This window comes from Taudactylus pleione, unplaced genomic scaffold (genome assembly GCF_031769625.1).
Source record: "Taudactylus pleione unplaced genomic scaffold, aTauple2 ptg000703l, whole genome shotgun sequence".
NCBI lineage: Eukaryota > Metazoa > Chordata > Amphibia > Anura > Myobatrachidae > Taudactylus > Taudactylus pleione.
This window is the reverse complement of record NW_028285105.1, coordinates 5,937,112-5,952,401: the sequence shown is the minus strand read 5'-3', so window position 1 is coordinate 5,952,401 and position 15,290 is coordinate 5,937,112. Positions and strand designations below refer to the sequence as shown.

Here is a 15,290-nt window from a genome sequence, read left to right as displayed (position 1 = left end):
GCCGCCGAAAAGAGGCATGGCCTCGTGGGATGGGGCGTGGCCTCGCAGCCCGAACCCCGGTGGTCCCGTTCTTGCTGCTGGAGGGGGGGTGCAGGAGGTGCCTTGTTGCAGTCCCGGCTCTCTTACAATGTCAGGAGCAGAGTGCTGCACTTTATGCTACAGTGCAGCACTCGGCTCCTGTCACTGAAGGGGAGTCTGCAACTTGGTGTCACCCATCGTTGGGTGACACCCGGGTGCGGGCCGCAGCCCCCGAGCCCCCCTTGTGATGCCAAAGAATACATATTCAATTTTATACTCAATATTCCTAGTACAGGTGATTAAAACTTCTACATATGATTTTGTTCACAAAACTAGAATATAAAATCAATAGTTGGATAAAAGGATTACAAGCCCATGGTTACAAAGTGACTATTTTTTTTACCAAACAAAGGCCTTTTCTCTTTTTTTGCAACAAATTATAAGCATGCTATAATAATGTATGTTATTTATTTTTATTTATTTTAATAAATTGAATTTTTTAATCGTACTATTTAAATAGCGCATTCATCTTTTCCTTGAAGTTTATTTGTATTATTAAAACGGAGCAATACCCTTTAGAAGGCTGCAATCTAACTAGTAACATTGTCACCAGATAGACTAGCGCCCTAATAAATCTTTTGATTGTCTTGGTGTATGGGATTAATACTGTTTTAAAAACTTTATAAAAGTTAGTCATGTACCCATCCGGACCTGGTGCCTTGTGTATAGGTTGGGAATCAATAGCTTGACCCACCATTAAGGCCAAATTAAGACCTTGTCTAATAGCAGAAGAGATTTGAAGGGCCATCTAAAAAAATTATTATACCCACACCTGTGGGATGGGTCATGCTTTGGGTCATTGCGAAGATTATATAAATGGGAATAATATTCAGTGAAAACAGTTGCTATATCTACAGGGTCAGATCCTTTAGTGCCAATATTATTGAAAACATTTTCCCCTCCCCCCCCCCTTCCACACAAGCAGTCTACTAGTGCGATGCCCAAAAACATAACATTACACTATACGTTTAACAAATGCCCTAAAGTGGCGATTGCCAAACACAGCAACTCAAACAGTGATATAAGTATTAATAAATGTATTATGAATCACAACCATAGCAGTGAAAAAGAAATGGAAAACAAGAAGTGAAAGTCCACATACTGAGAACTATAAAGGAAGCATAAAACAGCACACCTGGATTGGGACACCACCTGGACATCATGGGCGGTAGCACCCCCAACACCAGGCAAGTCTATATCAAGCAGTTAAATGACCTAACAGTCTAGAATCTGGCAAGCAAAAAAACTTTAGTGGACACAAATATACCAAGTGAAAGACAGCAAATTAAAGCAGTGTCATCCGGCTGGCCACACTGTGGCTAATCCTGCTGAAGCACAGGGCAGGGACTAACTGGTGGCAAGTCACCGAGTAAGTTCCAAGAAATGAGCAACTTGACACCATCATCTGGGTTAGTAAAAACAGCAGTAGACCTGTTGCGAGAGACAATCAGCTTGGTAGGAAATCCCCACTGGTAGGGAATGCTCGCCTTCTGTAATACTCAAGTGAACTGGTGGAAGAAGCAACGTCTAGCTAAAGTGGCTGGAGATAAGTCACCGAAGTTCTAAAAGCCGCATAATGCTGTTTCTTAGGCCAATGATGGTCGAGAGGCTCAAAGGATTGACTCCTTTAAATGGAAGTAATGCATCCAAATAAGTGTGTCTCTGGGGACCCCTTCCAGTGCATACTTAGCCTTCAGTACACAATGTGTATGGTCAATAAGCAAGTCAAAGGCATAAGTGGTCAGCAGTAGATTCTGAAAAAGCTCTCATGCAACATCCTTAAGCCCAGCGAAGGGAACAGATTCAAGGATGCCTGAAGTGATATTACTGTTCCACATGCTGGTCTTGGAGCACTTGTGTGGCCTATCAGCGATAGCTACGCTACGACTGGAATTAGAATGCACAACCTTGCTACCAGCAGAGCCATCTGTCACCTTGTCTGGCACTAGGAGTATTGGATTGTGGGGTCCCCCAATTACCTGTGAGAATCAGCAGCAATTTAGATGCTTCAGCTGAAATTAGGATTTAGCCACAAAGTTATTGCCGGTGAGGACTAATCTACTGGTACGGCCAGTGTCTCTTTCCATCTTAGCGGCTCTTACACTGCTGGCATTGAAAACACCAGACTGTGCGACCCCCCTAAAGCGCCTAATATAATGACGTGAGCTCCATCATACTAATGATTGGAAACTCCCTCTGTGATAAATAAACTCTGGTTGCGTGATTACCCAGAGCTGCAAGACACCTATTAGTGATGATCATATCTCCAGTATTCATAATATTTTGTCTATAACCACATGCTATATATCAGCCAGACTGAATATCTGCAGTGCGGTTATTTTAACCTATACATATATTTTGTATTTGTATGTATCTATTAGTACTGCTTATATACATTATTATAATTTATTTTATTTTTTTTGTGGTTCCATTGTCCCACTCCCAGTAGTTATTATTTTGTGTATTATACGATTCTATTAAATGTTTTACATTTAAAATGATTTTGTTTTTACTTTTTATAGTGCCACCTACCTGTCTGTTTTTGTGTTATACCCTGAGAGGATTGGCATTCCTCTTTTTAGGTAGTCAGCTGTTAAGTTTAACAGAGCCCTTTATGAACACATTACTCTTTGGTACCAGGAATTATGTCCTGTATTTTAAGGTTGTTTCTGCAAGATCTTCCAAATCACTGACCTTGTCCCTTAATGCAACAATTTCAGCCTGCATTGCCTCATGAAGAGTAATAAAGTTAATTGGGGAGCTGACTATCTCGTCCACTCCAAGTGGTCTGTACGACTCCCCAAATCATCAACCAACTATAATGTATAGTATGTTTAAGCATCGATTCACTTTATCTACAAAAGTTTGACTTACCTAAAGCTGATCACTTTGGACATATCATAGTAGCGCTGGAGCACTGAGTTTGCAAATGTTGCTTTAACCTGGTAATATAAAAAGGTATAATAAATGAGTACATTTTAAACATTACCAAAACACATGATAATCAAAGAGCAAAGCAAAGTGTCACCCATATGGCACATTCAGCAATTGAGCACTGCTAGAGAGATGAGGTCCATTTCCTGGGACTCTTATTGTTCATACAGGGCAAATTAAGAAGGCAGTGTAATAATATACAGTTGTATATATAAATGTATACTTACGATTGTTTCAGTTTGAGCCGCCAGTGCTCTATATTCAGCACTATTGCTTATTCTGTAACCATCACTGTAGATTAAGTTAGTTATTCGGAATGATCCTATAAAGTAATGAGAGGCACTCCGTGATGAACCACTTTTTACTGCAGACAGAAAAAAAAAAAAGAATAATTCAAATCAATTGTAAGCACTTATCATTTAAGATAAATGTAGCCATCTATGTAAGCCAACCAGAGCCGTAACTAGACTTTTTGGTGCCCTGTGCCAGAGAGAACATTGGCGCCCCGCCCCCCCCCCCCATTTTTAAAATAGAGACATAAGATAGTGAACCTGAAAAGGGCCATGGCCTCATGGGGAAGGGCCAGGGGAGAGATATAGTGGGCCAGGAGATGCTGGGGATAAAAGAGGAAGCTACAAGTGAGAATGATAATAAACAGGAAAATTGACAGGCCCAAACAGCGCCCCCTGCCCTGCTGTGCCCTGTGCCATGGCACAGGTTGCACTACCCTAGTTACGGCCCTGAAGCCAACAATACTCACTGTGACATTAAATGAATGAAGAAGAAGCAATCCCTGTGAATTTCTTGTGACCAGATTATAAGCAGTAAGAGAGCACATTGTAAGGTGGTATAGAGCCAGCAGGGGTTTCTGCACTTCTACCAGTCAGCACAGCAGTAGCCACCCCCACCTGACTAGCAGGATTCCATTGTCATAGTACTGACTTTAAGTGCTTGAGGAACCAAAAGTGCAGCCTGATGCATACAGGGTTTATAGAGCATTTAAATATACTTGTCTACTCACTGGGATACTCTAGATTCCCTGGGAGTTCTTTCCGACTGGCAGGACGGCAAGAAACCCTTCCAGATCCCAGAGGGATGCCATAATGATGCAAAAGCGTCACCATGGATGGTACCAAAAATTGACAGTTACTGTGATTATTAACAATGATATTGAAGTGGACCCTGCACAGGGCAAACCTGTAGTCTGCTCTATAACCACCCTTAAATAGATTAATATTTACTGTTGCTCTGTCCGCACATTCTATAGATTTGCAGTCTGAAGCTGGTGCTGTCTCAGATACATTTCATTAACTGAAGATGCACCACAATATCACAGGACAGGCTTTATTCAGAGGCGGCCGTACGGTCTACGACCGCACGGCCGCCTCGATGTTTGTCTAGTGCACAAGCGCACGAGGGAGCCGGCTCCTTCGTGCGCATGCGTGAGACCCGCTACTACCGACAGCGCCAGTCATAGCGGGTCTCTTTCCAAAGAGGGCGAGCTGTCGATGTTGATTGACAGCTCGCCCCGTTTGGAAGGCGGGCCGAGGGGGTGGCAGCCCAATCGGAGGCATTCCCATGTGAACGCCTGCCGTTTGGGGGAGGCCCCACTGACATCACTAGTGATGTCAGTGGAGAGCTTCTGGCTCTGACAGAGCCAGAAGCTCTCCGGGGCTTACGACAAGTGAGACCCTACCCTAGGGTCTCGTCGTAAGCCCCGATGGTCACGATGGTCAATGACCATCGCGACCATCAACCTAGCGGTCGTTAGAGCTGTGGGTGTTAACCCACAGCCTAACGACCAAAACAGAGGCGGCCGGTGAGGATGCAAGCGGCCGCACAGTTTCTGAGTGACCGCTTGCATCCTCCGACCGCCTCTGAATGAGGGCCATGGTCTCCTGAGCAACGTGTGATCATGTGATGGGCTTGGTACATCCAGAAAGTCATGTCACCAAAGTTATCTGATACTAATGGAAGTGAACGTAAAAAACAGGAGAATGCAGAAAGATTTTGAAGGAGAATGTATATTAAAGGGAAAATAATGGAAAACTAAAATTTTTAAATTTCTTTCAAGATTGTATTTATTTATTTCATAGTGAATTGCAAATTAATGTATAATGTTTTTATTTGGTTGTTTCATACAAGTTTTCTTGTGATATTTTGGTATATAGGGGGTCTATTTACTAAGCCTTGGATGGAGATAAAGTGAATGGAGATAAAGTACCAGCCAATCAGCTCCTAACTGCCATGACACAGACTGTTTGAAAAATGACAGTTAGGAGCTAGTTGGTTGGTCCTTTATCTGCATCCACTTTGTCTTTCTCCAAGGCTTTGTACATAGATGCTTAACTAAACCACTTGGTGGCACTGTTACCACAATGTGCTTATATTAGCTAGTATGGATTATCAACCTGAGCATAAACAAACTGACTGCTCTTCCTTTCTGCATCTGAATGAAATACATTCAGCAGTAAATTCTTAACCTAAGACTGTGACATATGACTGTATGTGAGTAATCCCATGAAGCACTCCCTGGTTCATCACATGCCAACCTATTTAACCAGAATACTCGGCTGTTTTAAGTATTTGAAGTTACTTTAAACCAGAATGCTGGAAAAATCAGCAATCTGCCATGGTTGGTTCAACTTCATCCCCTTTAGTAATTAACCCTAACCTTCCCCCTAGTGCCTAATCCTAACCCTAAACCTAACCCTCATGTTGGCATGACATCATGTCAGCAGGATTCTAGAGTAGGTATTCAGACTGTTTTCGGAATTCCACCACCAGGATTCTGACTGTCGGCATCCTGACCGTGGGATGCCAACTACATCCACTTTAAAATATACATAGATAAGATGTCTGTTCAAATATCTGGTGAATAGCTGGGGAACAGAGGTCAAATTTCCTTTTTACAGATTTTTTGTCCTATTGATGATGAGCTTTTCTACAATCTACCCCTGGACCATGTCTGCCATTGACTGACTGAAATTCCAGAAAAATGACCAAAAACTATTACTAATAGTTCCTGACTCCCTTATTTCAGCTGTGCAGCATTCAAAATAATGAAGTGCTGTGATGGACATCGACCATCCGATAATTAGTAAACATCAATGGTTTGCTACAGATGGGTGATGTTTTGCCATTGATGGCTGTGATCCAATGGTGGTGCAGAGATGTTTTTTTAGTTGTCACAAGTTACTTAGCCCCGCCCTACCATCATCCTTCCCTTAGCTTAGCCCCACCCTCCCTTAACGCTATGTTTTAGTTTATTGTGCTTTAATTAGAGAAGATATTTCAGCTCCAGTTTTAACAAGTAGGAGGTACAAAAATGTACTTATATTTGCAGTGTCTATTCTGACCTCCCAAGATGTCTGTTATGAGAATAGTAATGCAATGGGACATTCATTTAGAAACCCTAGTAAATAGAAATATATTTTAATTTAACTAGCCTAAACCAAAGATAAAATTGTGGAGTCATGAAGAGTTAATGTATCTCTGGTAATGAACAGTTTAACCACATGTACATACAACCATGTTATAATATCTAATAATAAGAATCACTATATTTATAACAAATTCTTACCAATTGCAATGACGATGCCTGATATAATTGCTGCCACAATAATGAAAATGGTTATGCTGATGATGGCTACTGTGATCCTTCTGGAAGATTTCATTGGCACCTCTGATTCAGACATTCTAATTAAAATAAAATGATATGGTAAGTATATTTATACACATATAACAGAAGTATTTGGGCATATGTCTACATACATTAATATAATTATAATATAGTTAGTATAATATAGAACATTTAAATTAAATATAGAAATTGAAATTACACTTTAAAAAAACTTGTATGGTTTCATATTTATGCACAAAGACCCCTTCTCCACAACCTTTTGAAGATCTTCTTTATGTTAATACAAAATTGAAAACAAAAAAAATCTATTGACTGGAAAAAGAAGGTAATTATCATTGTCATTATAACATAGTGCAAGGAAACATGCCATACTTGTAATTGCTCAACACTTTTATATCAAAACAAGATACATTGTATGCAAGAACTGTCTTCCTAACCCTCCCCCTAACCCCAGTACTTATCTTCGGGATTCCGGCGGTCGGCATTCTGACCGCATCCCATTCCTTCCTATAGACTGAGGTCTGATTCACACCAAATTGACATGAGTAAAGATGCTTTAATCAGTCACATTTGGGATTTTCGAACAAGTCAACAAACAGACTCTAAAATTAAAAAAGGCACCTATATTTTTTATAATCATTTTAGAAATTGAGTAGAATAGGTTTGACCATGACTATCGGCCTAACAGTGTTAGAGCCATTTCACATATACTGTAGGGCCAGATGGAGGGCCCATGTGGCCCTTATCCGGCCCTAGAGAGCAGTTGTGCTTGTGGCATTAATAGTGTCTAGGCCAGTGGTTCCCAAACTGTGGGCCGTGGCACCCTCGAGTGCCTTGGTACACTTGCAGGGGTGCCTCAGGTTGGTGGTCCAGCACCAAATCAAATTATTTATGGTCAATGTAAAGTAAATATGTGGACAAACAGAAGCGTACACCTGTCCACCACCACATAACTGACCCTGGTCTAGGCCATGGTATAGTATTTAAGAGGTCAGTGATGGCTGCAATACACAACAACCCTAATTCCTCTTTCATTGGCAGCAAATGTATTCTATTATTAACAATTTAATTAAGGCACACCCACTGCCCAGGGGTGTGGTAAGATCCTTAGAACTATCACCACAGGGCTAGTTTTTACTAGTAGGGAGCACACTGTTTTTGTGGGCCAGATCTCCCTAGACAATACACCCCACTACCAACCATCCAACCTTGGTTTGGTTCTATGACAGTGGAGAAACAGGCCACATTACAGAGTGTCTGTGAGTTCTCTTGGCCTGGCTGCAGAGTCAGGTTGTTCCTGTTCACTGAACTCCCACATGGCTTCCTAGCCGCATCTAGCAGCCCCCGAGCTGCCATCTGCTCAGCAATCTCCATACGGCTTCCTAGCCACTCCAAGTAGCTTCCGTGCTACCACCAATCTCCCAATGGCTTCCTAGCCGCATCTAGCAGCTCTCGTGCTACCAACGTTCACCATACGACTTCCTAGCCGCTCCAAGTAGCTTCAGTGCTACCACCAATCTCCACTCGGCTTTCTAGCCGCATCCAGCAGATCCCGTGCTGCCAACATTCCTCATTGACTTTGAGAGCCGATGGTGCGGCAAGTGGGCCGATGTTGCAGCAATGGTGCTGATGTTGGGGCAATTGCCATTGATAAACAGTCTAGAGTTTGATAATGGCTTTGAGAGCCGATGGTGCGGCAAGTATGCTGATGTTGCGGCAAGGGAGCTGCTTGGAGCGGCTAAGAAGCCAAATGAGGAATGTTGGCAGCATGGGAGCTGCTGGATGCGGCTAGAAAGCCGTGTGGAGATTGGTGGTAGCACGGAAGCTACTTGGAGCGGCTGGGAAGCCATATGGCGAATGTTGGCAGCACGAGAGCTGCTAGGAAGCTGTTTGGAGATTGGTGGTAGCACGGAAGCTACTTGGAGTGGCTAGGAAGCCATATGGAGATTGCTGAGCAGACGGTAGCTCGGGGACTGCTAGATGCGGCTAGGAAGTCTTGTGGGAGTTCAGTGAACAGGAACAACCTGACTCTGCAGCCAGGCCGAGAGAACTGACAGACACTCTGTAATGCGGCCTGTGTGGCCCTGTTGACACAAGCAGCTGAGATGGTCTAGGCAGGGTCCTAAACAGCAGACAGGTGGATTCAGATGCTGCAGTAACACATAATGGAGGCAGTGAGGTGGAAACACTGCAAGTAACTAGATGAATGCAGACAGAAAGGACCGTGGTATAATACTGCAGGGCTGAATGGAGACAGGATACAGATACAATAACCAAAGTACTCAGTAGACTGGCAAGCACTTAGGAACTGAACACAGCAAACATACACTGGTAATGACGACATATGAGATCAGGGCTGGGTGTATACTTATGAGATGCAGGATCCAATCAGAGACCATTCCTGGAGAGTGATTCCTAATTAAAAAGGCATGTGTGTACCTGCTCTGCAAGGAGAGAGCTAGTTAATTAGTGAACACATGAAACAACACAAACACAGACAGACCTGAATGACAGGCTATGAATTGACACAGACAAGACAGGATTTCAGGCTTCCTGCAAAAAGCCAGAACAAGGATAGGACATGATGCAGTATCCCAGTAACAACTATGACTGGGAATTGCCACCAAGATAATTTGCTAACTGCAAATCCTAACATTATTATATTGATTACTCTCTACATCATATATCAATATCAATATTGTATTGTGTTTTGAATGCCAATAAAAATGTTTAGTAAAAAAAAAAATTGAGAAACAACTATTGTGCCTGAGAAAATGAAGACTACACAAATTTTCATTGAGTCTGGTGGCCTTATGGATTGCAGAAAGGGACGACCATATCAGAGCCGTAACTAGACTTTTTGGTGCCCTGTGCCAGAAAGAGCATTGGTGCCCCCCTCCCCACATTATTATTCAAATAGGGACATAAGACACGCACCCGAAAAAGGGCCAAGGCCTCATGAGGAAGGGCCAGAGATAGGGGAGGCCAGGAGATGCTAGGGATAAATGAAGAGGAGGCTACAGTATAAGTGAGAATCATAATAAGCAGATAATTGAGAGGCCAGAACAGTGACCCCTGCCCTGCAGTGCCCTGTGCCAGGTCGCACTACTTTAGTTACGGCCATGGACCATATGATCTGTCTTGATGTAAATGGTCACATCATCAGAGATAGCGATACTTTCAAACACATAAAGGATTTCCTGTAAATGTAAATAATTTGTTTCATACCTATAATTTGTGGAATATGTCACATGATGTGACCCATAGTTTGTGTTACCCAGCTGAATTAGTTAGTATGTGTTCAGGTGACAGTTGGGAACAGAAAGTGCATCTGTTTTAATATACAGTCAGGTGCATAAATATTGGGACATTGACAGAATTTTCATATTTTGGCCTCTATTCACCACCACAATGGCTTTGAAATGAAACAAACAAGATGTGCTTTAACTGCAGACTTTCAGATTTATTTTGTGGGTAATTACATCCAAATCAGGTGAACGGTGCTTTCTATATGTGCCTCCCACTTTTTAAGGGGCCAAAAGTAATGGGACTATCAACTCAAAAGCTATTTCATGGACAGGTGTGGGCTATTCCCTCGTTATTTCATTATCAATTAAGCAGGTAAAAGGTCTGGAGTTGATTCTAGGTGTGACATTTGCATTTGAAATCAGTTGCTGTCGACTCTCCATATGAGATCCAAAGAGCTGTCACTATCAGTCAAGCAAGCCATCATTAGGCTGAAAACTCAAAACAAACCCATCAGAGAGATAGCAAAAACATTAGGTGTGGCCAAATCAACTGTTTGGAACATTCTTAAAAAGAAAGAATGCACCAGAGAGCTCAGCAACACCAAAAGACCCGGAAGACCATGTAAAACAACTGTGGTGGATGACAGAAGAATTATTTTCCTGGTGAAGAAAAACCCCTTCACAACAGTTGGCCAAATCAAGAACACTCTCCAGGAGGTAGGTGTATATGTGTCAAAGTCAACAATCAAGAGAAGACTTCACAAGAGTGAATATAGAGGGTTCACCACAAAATGTAAACCATTGGTGAGCCACAAAAACAGGGCCAGATTAGAGTTTGCCAAACATCTAAAAAAGCCATTACAGTTCTAGAACAACATCCTATGGACAGATGAGACAAAAATCAACTTGTACCAGAGTAATGGGAAGAGAAGAATATGGAGAAGGAAAGGAACTGCTCATGATCCAAAACATACCACCTCATCAGTGAAGCATGGTGGTGGTAGTGTCATGGCATGGGCATGTATGGCTGCCAATGGAACTGGTCCCTTTGTATTTATTGATGATGTGACTGCTGACAAAAGCAGCAGAATGAATTCTGAAGTGTTTTGGGCAATATTATATGCTCATATTCAGTCAAATGCTTCAGAACTCATTAGACGGCGCTTCATAGTGCAGATGGACAATGACCCGAAGCATACTGCAAAAGCAACCAAAGAGTTTAAGGCTAAAAAGTGGAATGTTATGCAATGGCCAAGTCAATCCCCTGACCTGAATCCAATTGAGCATGCATTTCACTTGATGAAGACAAAACTGAAGGGAAAATGCCCCAAGAACAATCAGGAACTGAAGACATTTGCAGTAGAGGCCTGGCAGAGAATCACCAGGGATGAAACCCAGCGTCTGGTGATGTCTGGAACGCGTAGACTTCAGGCTGTAATTGTCTGCAAAGGATTTGCAACAAAGTATTAAAAAGTGAAAGTTAGATTTAGGAATGTTTAGTTTGTCCCATTACTTTTGGCCCCTTAAAAAGTGAGAGGCACATATAGAAATTGTTGTAATTCCTACACCGGTCACCTGATTTGGATGTAAGTACCCTCAAATTAAATCTGAAAGTCTGCAGTTAAAGTACATCTTGTTTGTTTCATTTCAAAGCCATTGTGGTGGTGAATAGAGGCCAAAATATGAAAATTCTGTCAATGTCCCAATATTTATGCACCTGACTGTATATTATTTAGAGTCATTGCTTTAGGGTTAGAAATGTATTAATAACAAAACAAGATTTTAAGCAGTGCTGTTTTTGTAGAAAAATAGGTTCAGGAATGCCTGGGGGGTGGGGACAGAGGTGGGCAGAGCTACAGTGGGGGTGGGGCATCAATTGGTGCGTAACCAATTTGGAAAAAAATTTCAAAGTTTGAGCTTTATATAATTATATATACAAATACAGAAATATAGGAACGAAAACTGTAAATTCACACAAGCCATACTAAATATATAGGAAAAGCCACATCAAGCCACAACAATACATACAGTATATAAGAAAAACAGGATCCATATTAATATTGAAAAAGCCAGATCCACATAAATACATTGAATAAGCCAGAACCATTTAAAATACATTAAAAAAAGAAATTGAAAAAGCCATATCCACCTAAAATACATTGAAAATGCCAGATTCACATAGAAAAACACTTTTAAAAAGCTAGATCCATATAAAATACATTAAAAATGCCAGATCCACATAAAATAGCTATTATGGCGATACAAGTACCACCATAACGCTTGTGCAATTCATCTGGGGAAGCCTTCACTGACGAAAACTGGCAAATTTTACTGTTGTCAGGGTTTTCGCCAGCGATAGCAGCGTTAGAAGGGAAAAAATATTTAAAACAGAAGATTGTTCTTACCTGCCATGCTCTGGTTTCTTCACGTCGCTTCTGATCGTTGGGCAGCAGGACTCCATCGCTTTCTGCAGAAGAGAAGGAAGATGGAAAAGGATGAAGAATTGAGAAGTGGAGGATGAAAGGGGGTGGCACGATAAGGGGCAGGGCAAGAGGAAAAGTGGTTTGTGAAGGGCACAGGAGAAAGGTAGGTGGTGGGGGCAATATATGGGAGACCTGGATATGGGAGGTCAGGGAGGACTGCAACTGGAAGGTCAACGGACAGGGAAGACTGGACCTGGAGTCTGCAGGGCAGGGAGAGCTGGACCTGGGGGCACAGGGCAGGAAGGTCTACACAAAGGGCAAGTGCAGGACAGGGAGGGCTGGACCTACTGGGTGCACAGGGATGGCTAGAAATAGTGGCGGGTGGCACAGGGCAGGGATGGTTGGACCTTAATGGGGGGCAGGGAAGGTTGGGGTGGGGCACAGGGCAGGGAAGATTTAACTAAGGGGGTATGCAAGACAGAGAGAGCTGGACCTGGGGGGCACAGGGAACAGCGGGCTAGACAAAGGAGAAGTGTAGAACAAGGAGTGCTGGATCTATTGGGTGCACAGGGATGGCTAGACATTGTGGTGGAATGGCATAGGGCAGGGAAGAGTAGACCTTAATGGGGGGCACAAGGCAGGCAAGGCTGGTCCTTGGTGGGGGGAAACAAGACAGAGAAGGCTGGACCTTTGTGGAGGGCACAAGGTAAAGAAGACTGGATATTTGGGAGGTGTGGATTTGCGCCAAGCTGCGAACTGGTTGCAGATAATGGACCAGCAGCTAGGCATGGAGAGACAGTGGCAGCATTTTGAATTTGGCGCCGGCCATGAGCTAATCGCAGGACTGGCAGCCAATCACAAGCGGCAAATTCAAAATGCCGCTGCTGTTTCTCCATGCCTGGCTGGCTGCCGATCCGTTATCGGCAACCAGCTCACAGCCCGTTGCTAATCCACACCGCTGCCACCTGAATCCTGATACTCTGTGCTGACAAGCGGATCTTTTAATGGCATTCTTTCTCAAAAAAGCTTCAGGAACAGCATTCCAGTCCGTTCCACCTGAAAAATAGCCCTGGTTTTAACTGATTTGTCACTAGGGGGTCCATTTATTAATTACCATGTTTAAGATCCAATAAATATAATTTCTTATTGCGGCAATGAGAAATGATGTACCACCAGCATGTATTAAATTTAAAATACACAAGCATGCGATCCCTTTACTTTCAGTTTCTGAGGCCGGCCACGCTGCTGCAGAGGGTGACGGGTAAGGAACATAAGAATCCCTCTCCCAATACCTTTTGCGGAGTGTAACCTATATAGGGGCATACATGCCTACCCTCCTGGTTTTCGCGGGAGGCTCCCGATTTTTCTGCACCCCGGGAAGGTTAGGCACTTCTCCCACATTCTGCCCACTTCCTAGTGAAGTGAGCAGAATGGGGAGAATTTCCGTGGCGATCGCGGGTCCCTGTGTAGGGGGCTGGGGGTTAATGACATGATTCAGGCCCCACCCCCATCACCACCCACCTGCTTCTCCTCCCTGGGCATCTCCCAAGGAAGAGACAACAAAGATAGGCAATTATGAATAGGGGCTACTTTTGCAGTTGAAAATTGGATTGCAGCATATATCTCTAAATACATTGAGGGGTATTTTAATATTTGCAGGTACCCCCAGCAAATTTTCATTGACAAATATGCCCCTAAATTTGGATTTATCAGAAGGAGATTTCTATGCTTTCATTATGAAATATAAGGATGCTTCTGGACAAGGCATCAGCTTTGAGAATCTTAGAACCTGATCTATAGCTAATAACAAACTTAAAACAAGAAATATGCTTTCATATGCTTAATTTAGCCATAAATAAATAATTCAACTGGATTAGATATGATGGAAAAAGAACTAAGTATGAATTCAAAGAGGATAATTCTTCCTGCTTCCTCTCCTTAAATCTCCAGTCAATCTCAAAGTGTAATTGCAGAGTATCAGGCACAGAGCACTGTAACAGAGCAGAGGACCTCATTCAGAGTCGGTCGAAGCGGCTGCACGGTCGTACACCACCGATGTTCGCTATACTGCGCGTGCGTAAAGTTCGCAATGCGCGTGCGCAAACTAGCCGCTATGATCAAAAATTTCTCTCTCCTTGAACACAGCCAGGTCGGTAGTTTGAGTGACAGATTGAGGCGTTTGTGGGTGGTAACAGGGGAAGGTGCTTGAAAACGGGAGAGTGGAGATCCGAACGCAGACGTGCCTAATTATGCGAATGGCGTTTTATGGGAGTGCATACGGTTTATGGGAGTGCATAATTTACAAAGTAGCGTCATGGCACATGTGACATGGGAGGTTTTAACACTGACATGATCGTAGAGCTTAAGAGAGGGTATGGTCAACCTTAAGCTCTACGACCAGTTCCGATGGTTCTTGATGGTCTCGATTAATCCTTATATGCCCGGAGATGACGTGCAATGAGTACAAGAATGGGGCGTATTTTTTTAAATTCCGTCCGCTTCCTCCACTTGGTCGGCCAGCTACCGATCCGAACTTAAGGACGCAACTTGCGAAGGAATCATTTGCATATCCTGGCCCCTTTTCCCGTACGAACATGCGGCCGCTTCGACCTACTCTGAATGAGGTCCAGAGTAACAGGCACAGAGCACTGTAACAGAGCAGAGTAACAGGCACAGAGCACTGTAACAGAGCAGAGTATTGGGCACAGAGCACTGTGTCAGAGCAGAGTATGAGGCACAGAGCACTGTAACAGTGCAGAGTATGAGGCACAGAGCACTGTAACAGAGCACAGTATCAGACACAGAGCACTGTAACAGATATCAGGCACAGAGCACTGTAACAGAGCAGAGTATTGGGCACAGAGCACTGTGTCAGAGCAGAGTATTGGGCACAGAGCACTGTGTCAGAGCAGAGTATGAGGCACAGAGCACTGTAACAGTGCAGAGTATGAGGCACAGAGCACA

General features: G+C 43.2%; 1 protein-coding gene across 3 annotated transcripts in view; it reads right to left on the bottom strand.

The window, feature by feature from the left end:
* LOC148477668 (transmembrane protease serine 11G-like) overlaps positions 1-15,290 on the bottom strand; it is an 80,403-nt gene that overhangs the window by 50,073 nt on the left and 15,040 nt on the right. For all 3 annotated transcript variants that reach the window (XM_088456404.1, XM_088456401.1, XM_088456402.1), the window contains exons 2-5: positions 12,309-12,370; positions 6,596-6,711; positions 3,240-3,376; positions 2,953-3,020 (exon numbers count right to left, since the gene is read on the bottom strand). In XM_088456404.1, coding sequence (XP_088312530.1) covers positions 2,953-3,020; positions 3,240-3,376; positions 6,596-6,711; positions 12,309-12,364 — 377 coding nt within the window. In that variant the 5' untranslated portion in view covers positions 12,365-12,370. The remainder of the gene's footprint in view (positions 1-2,952; positions 3,021-3,239; positions 3,377-6,595; positions 6,712-12,308; positions 12,371-15,290) is intronic.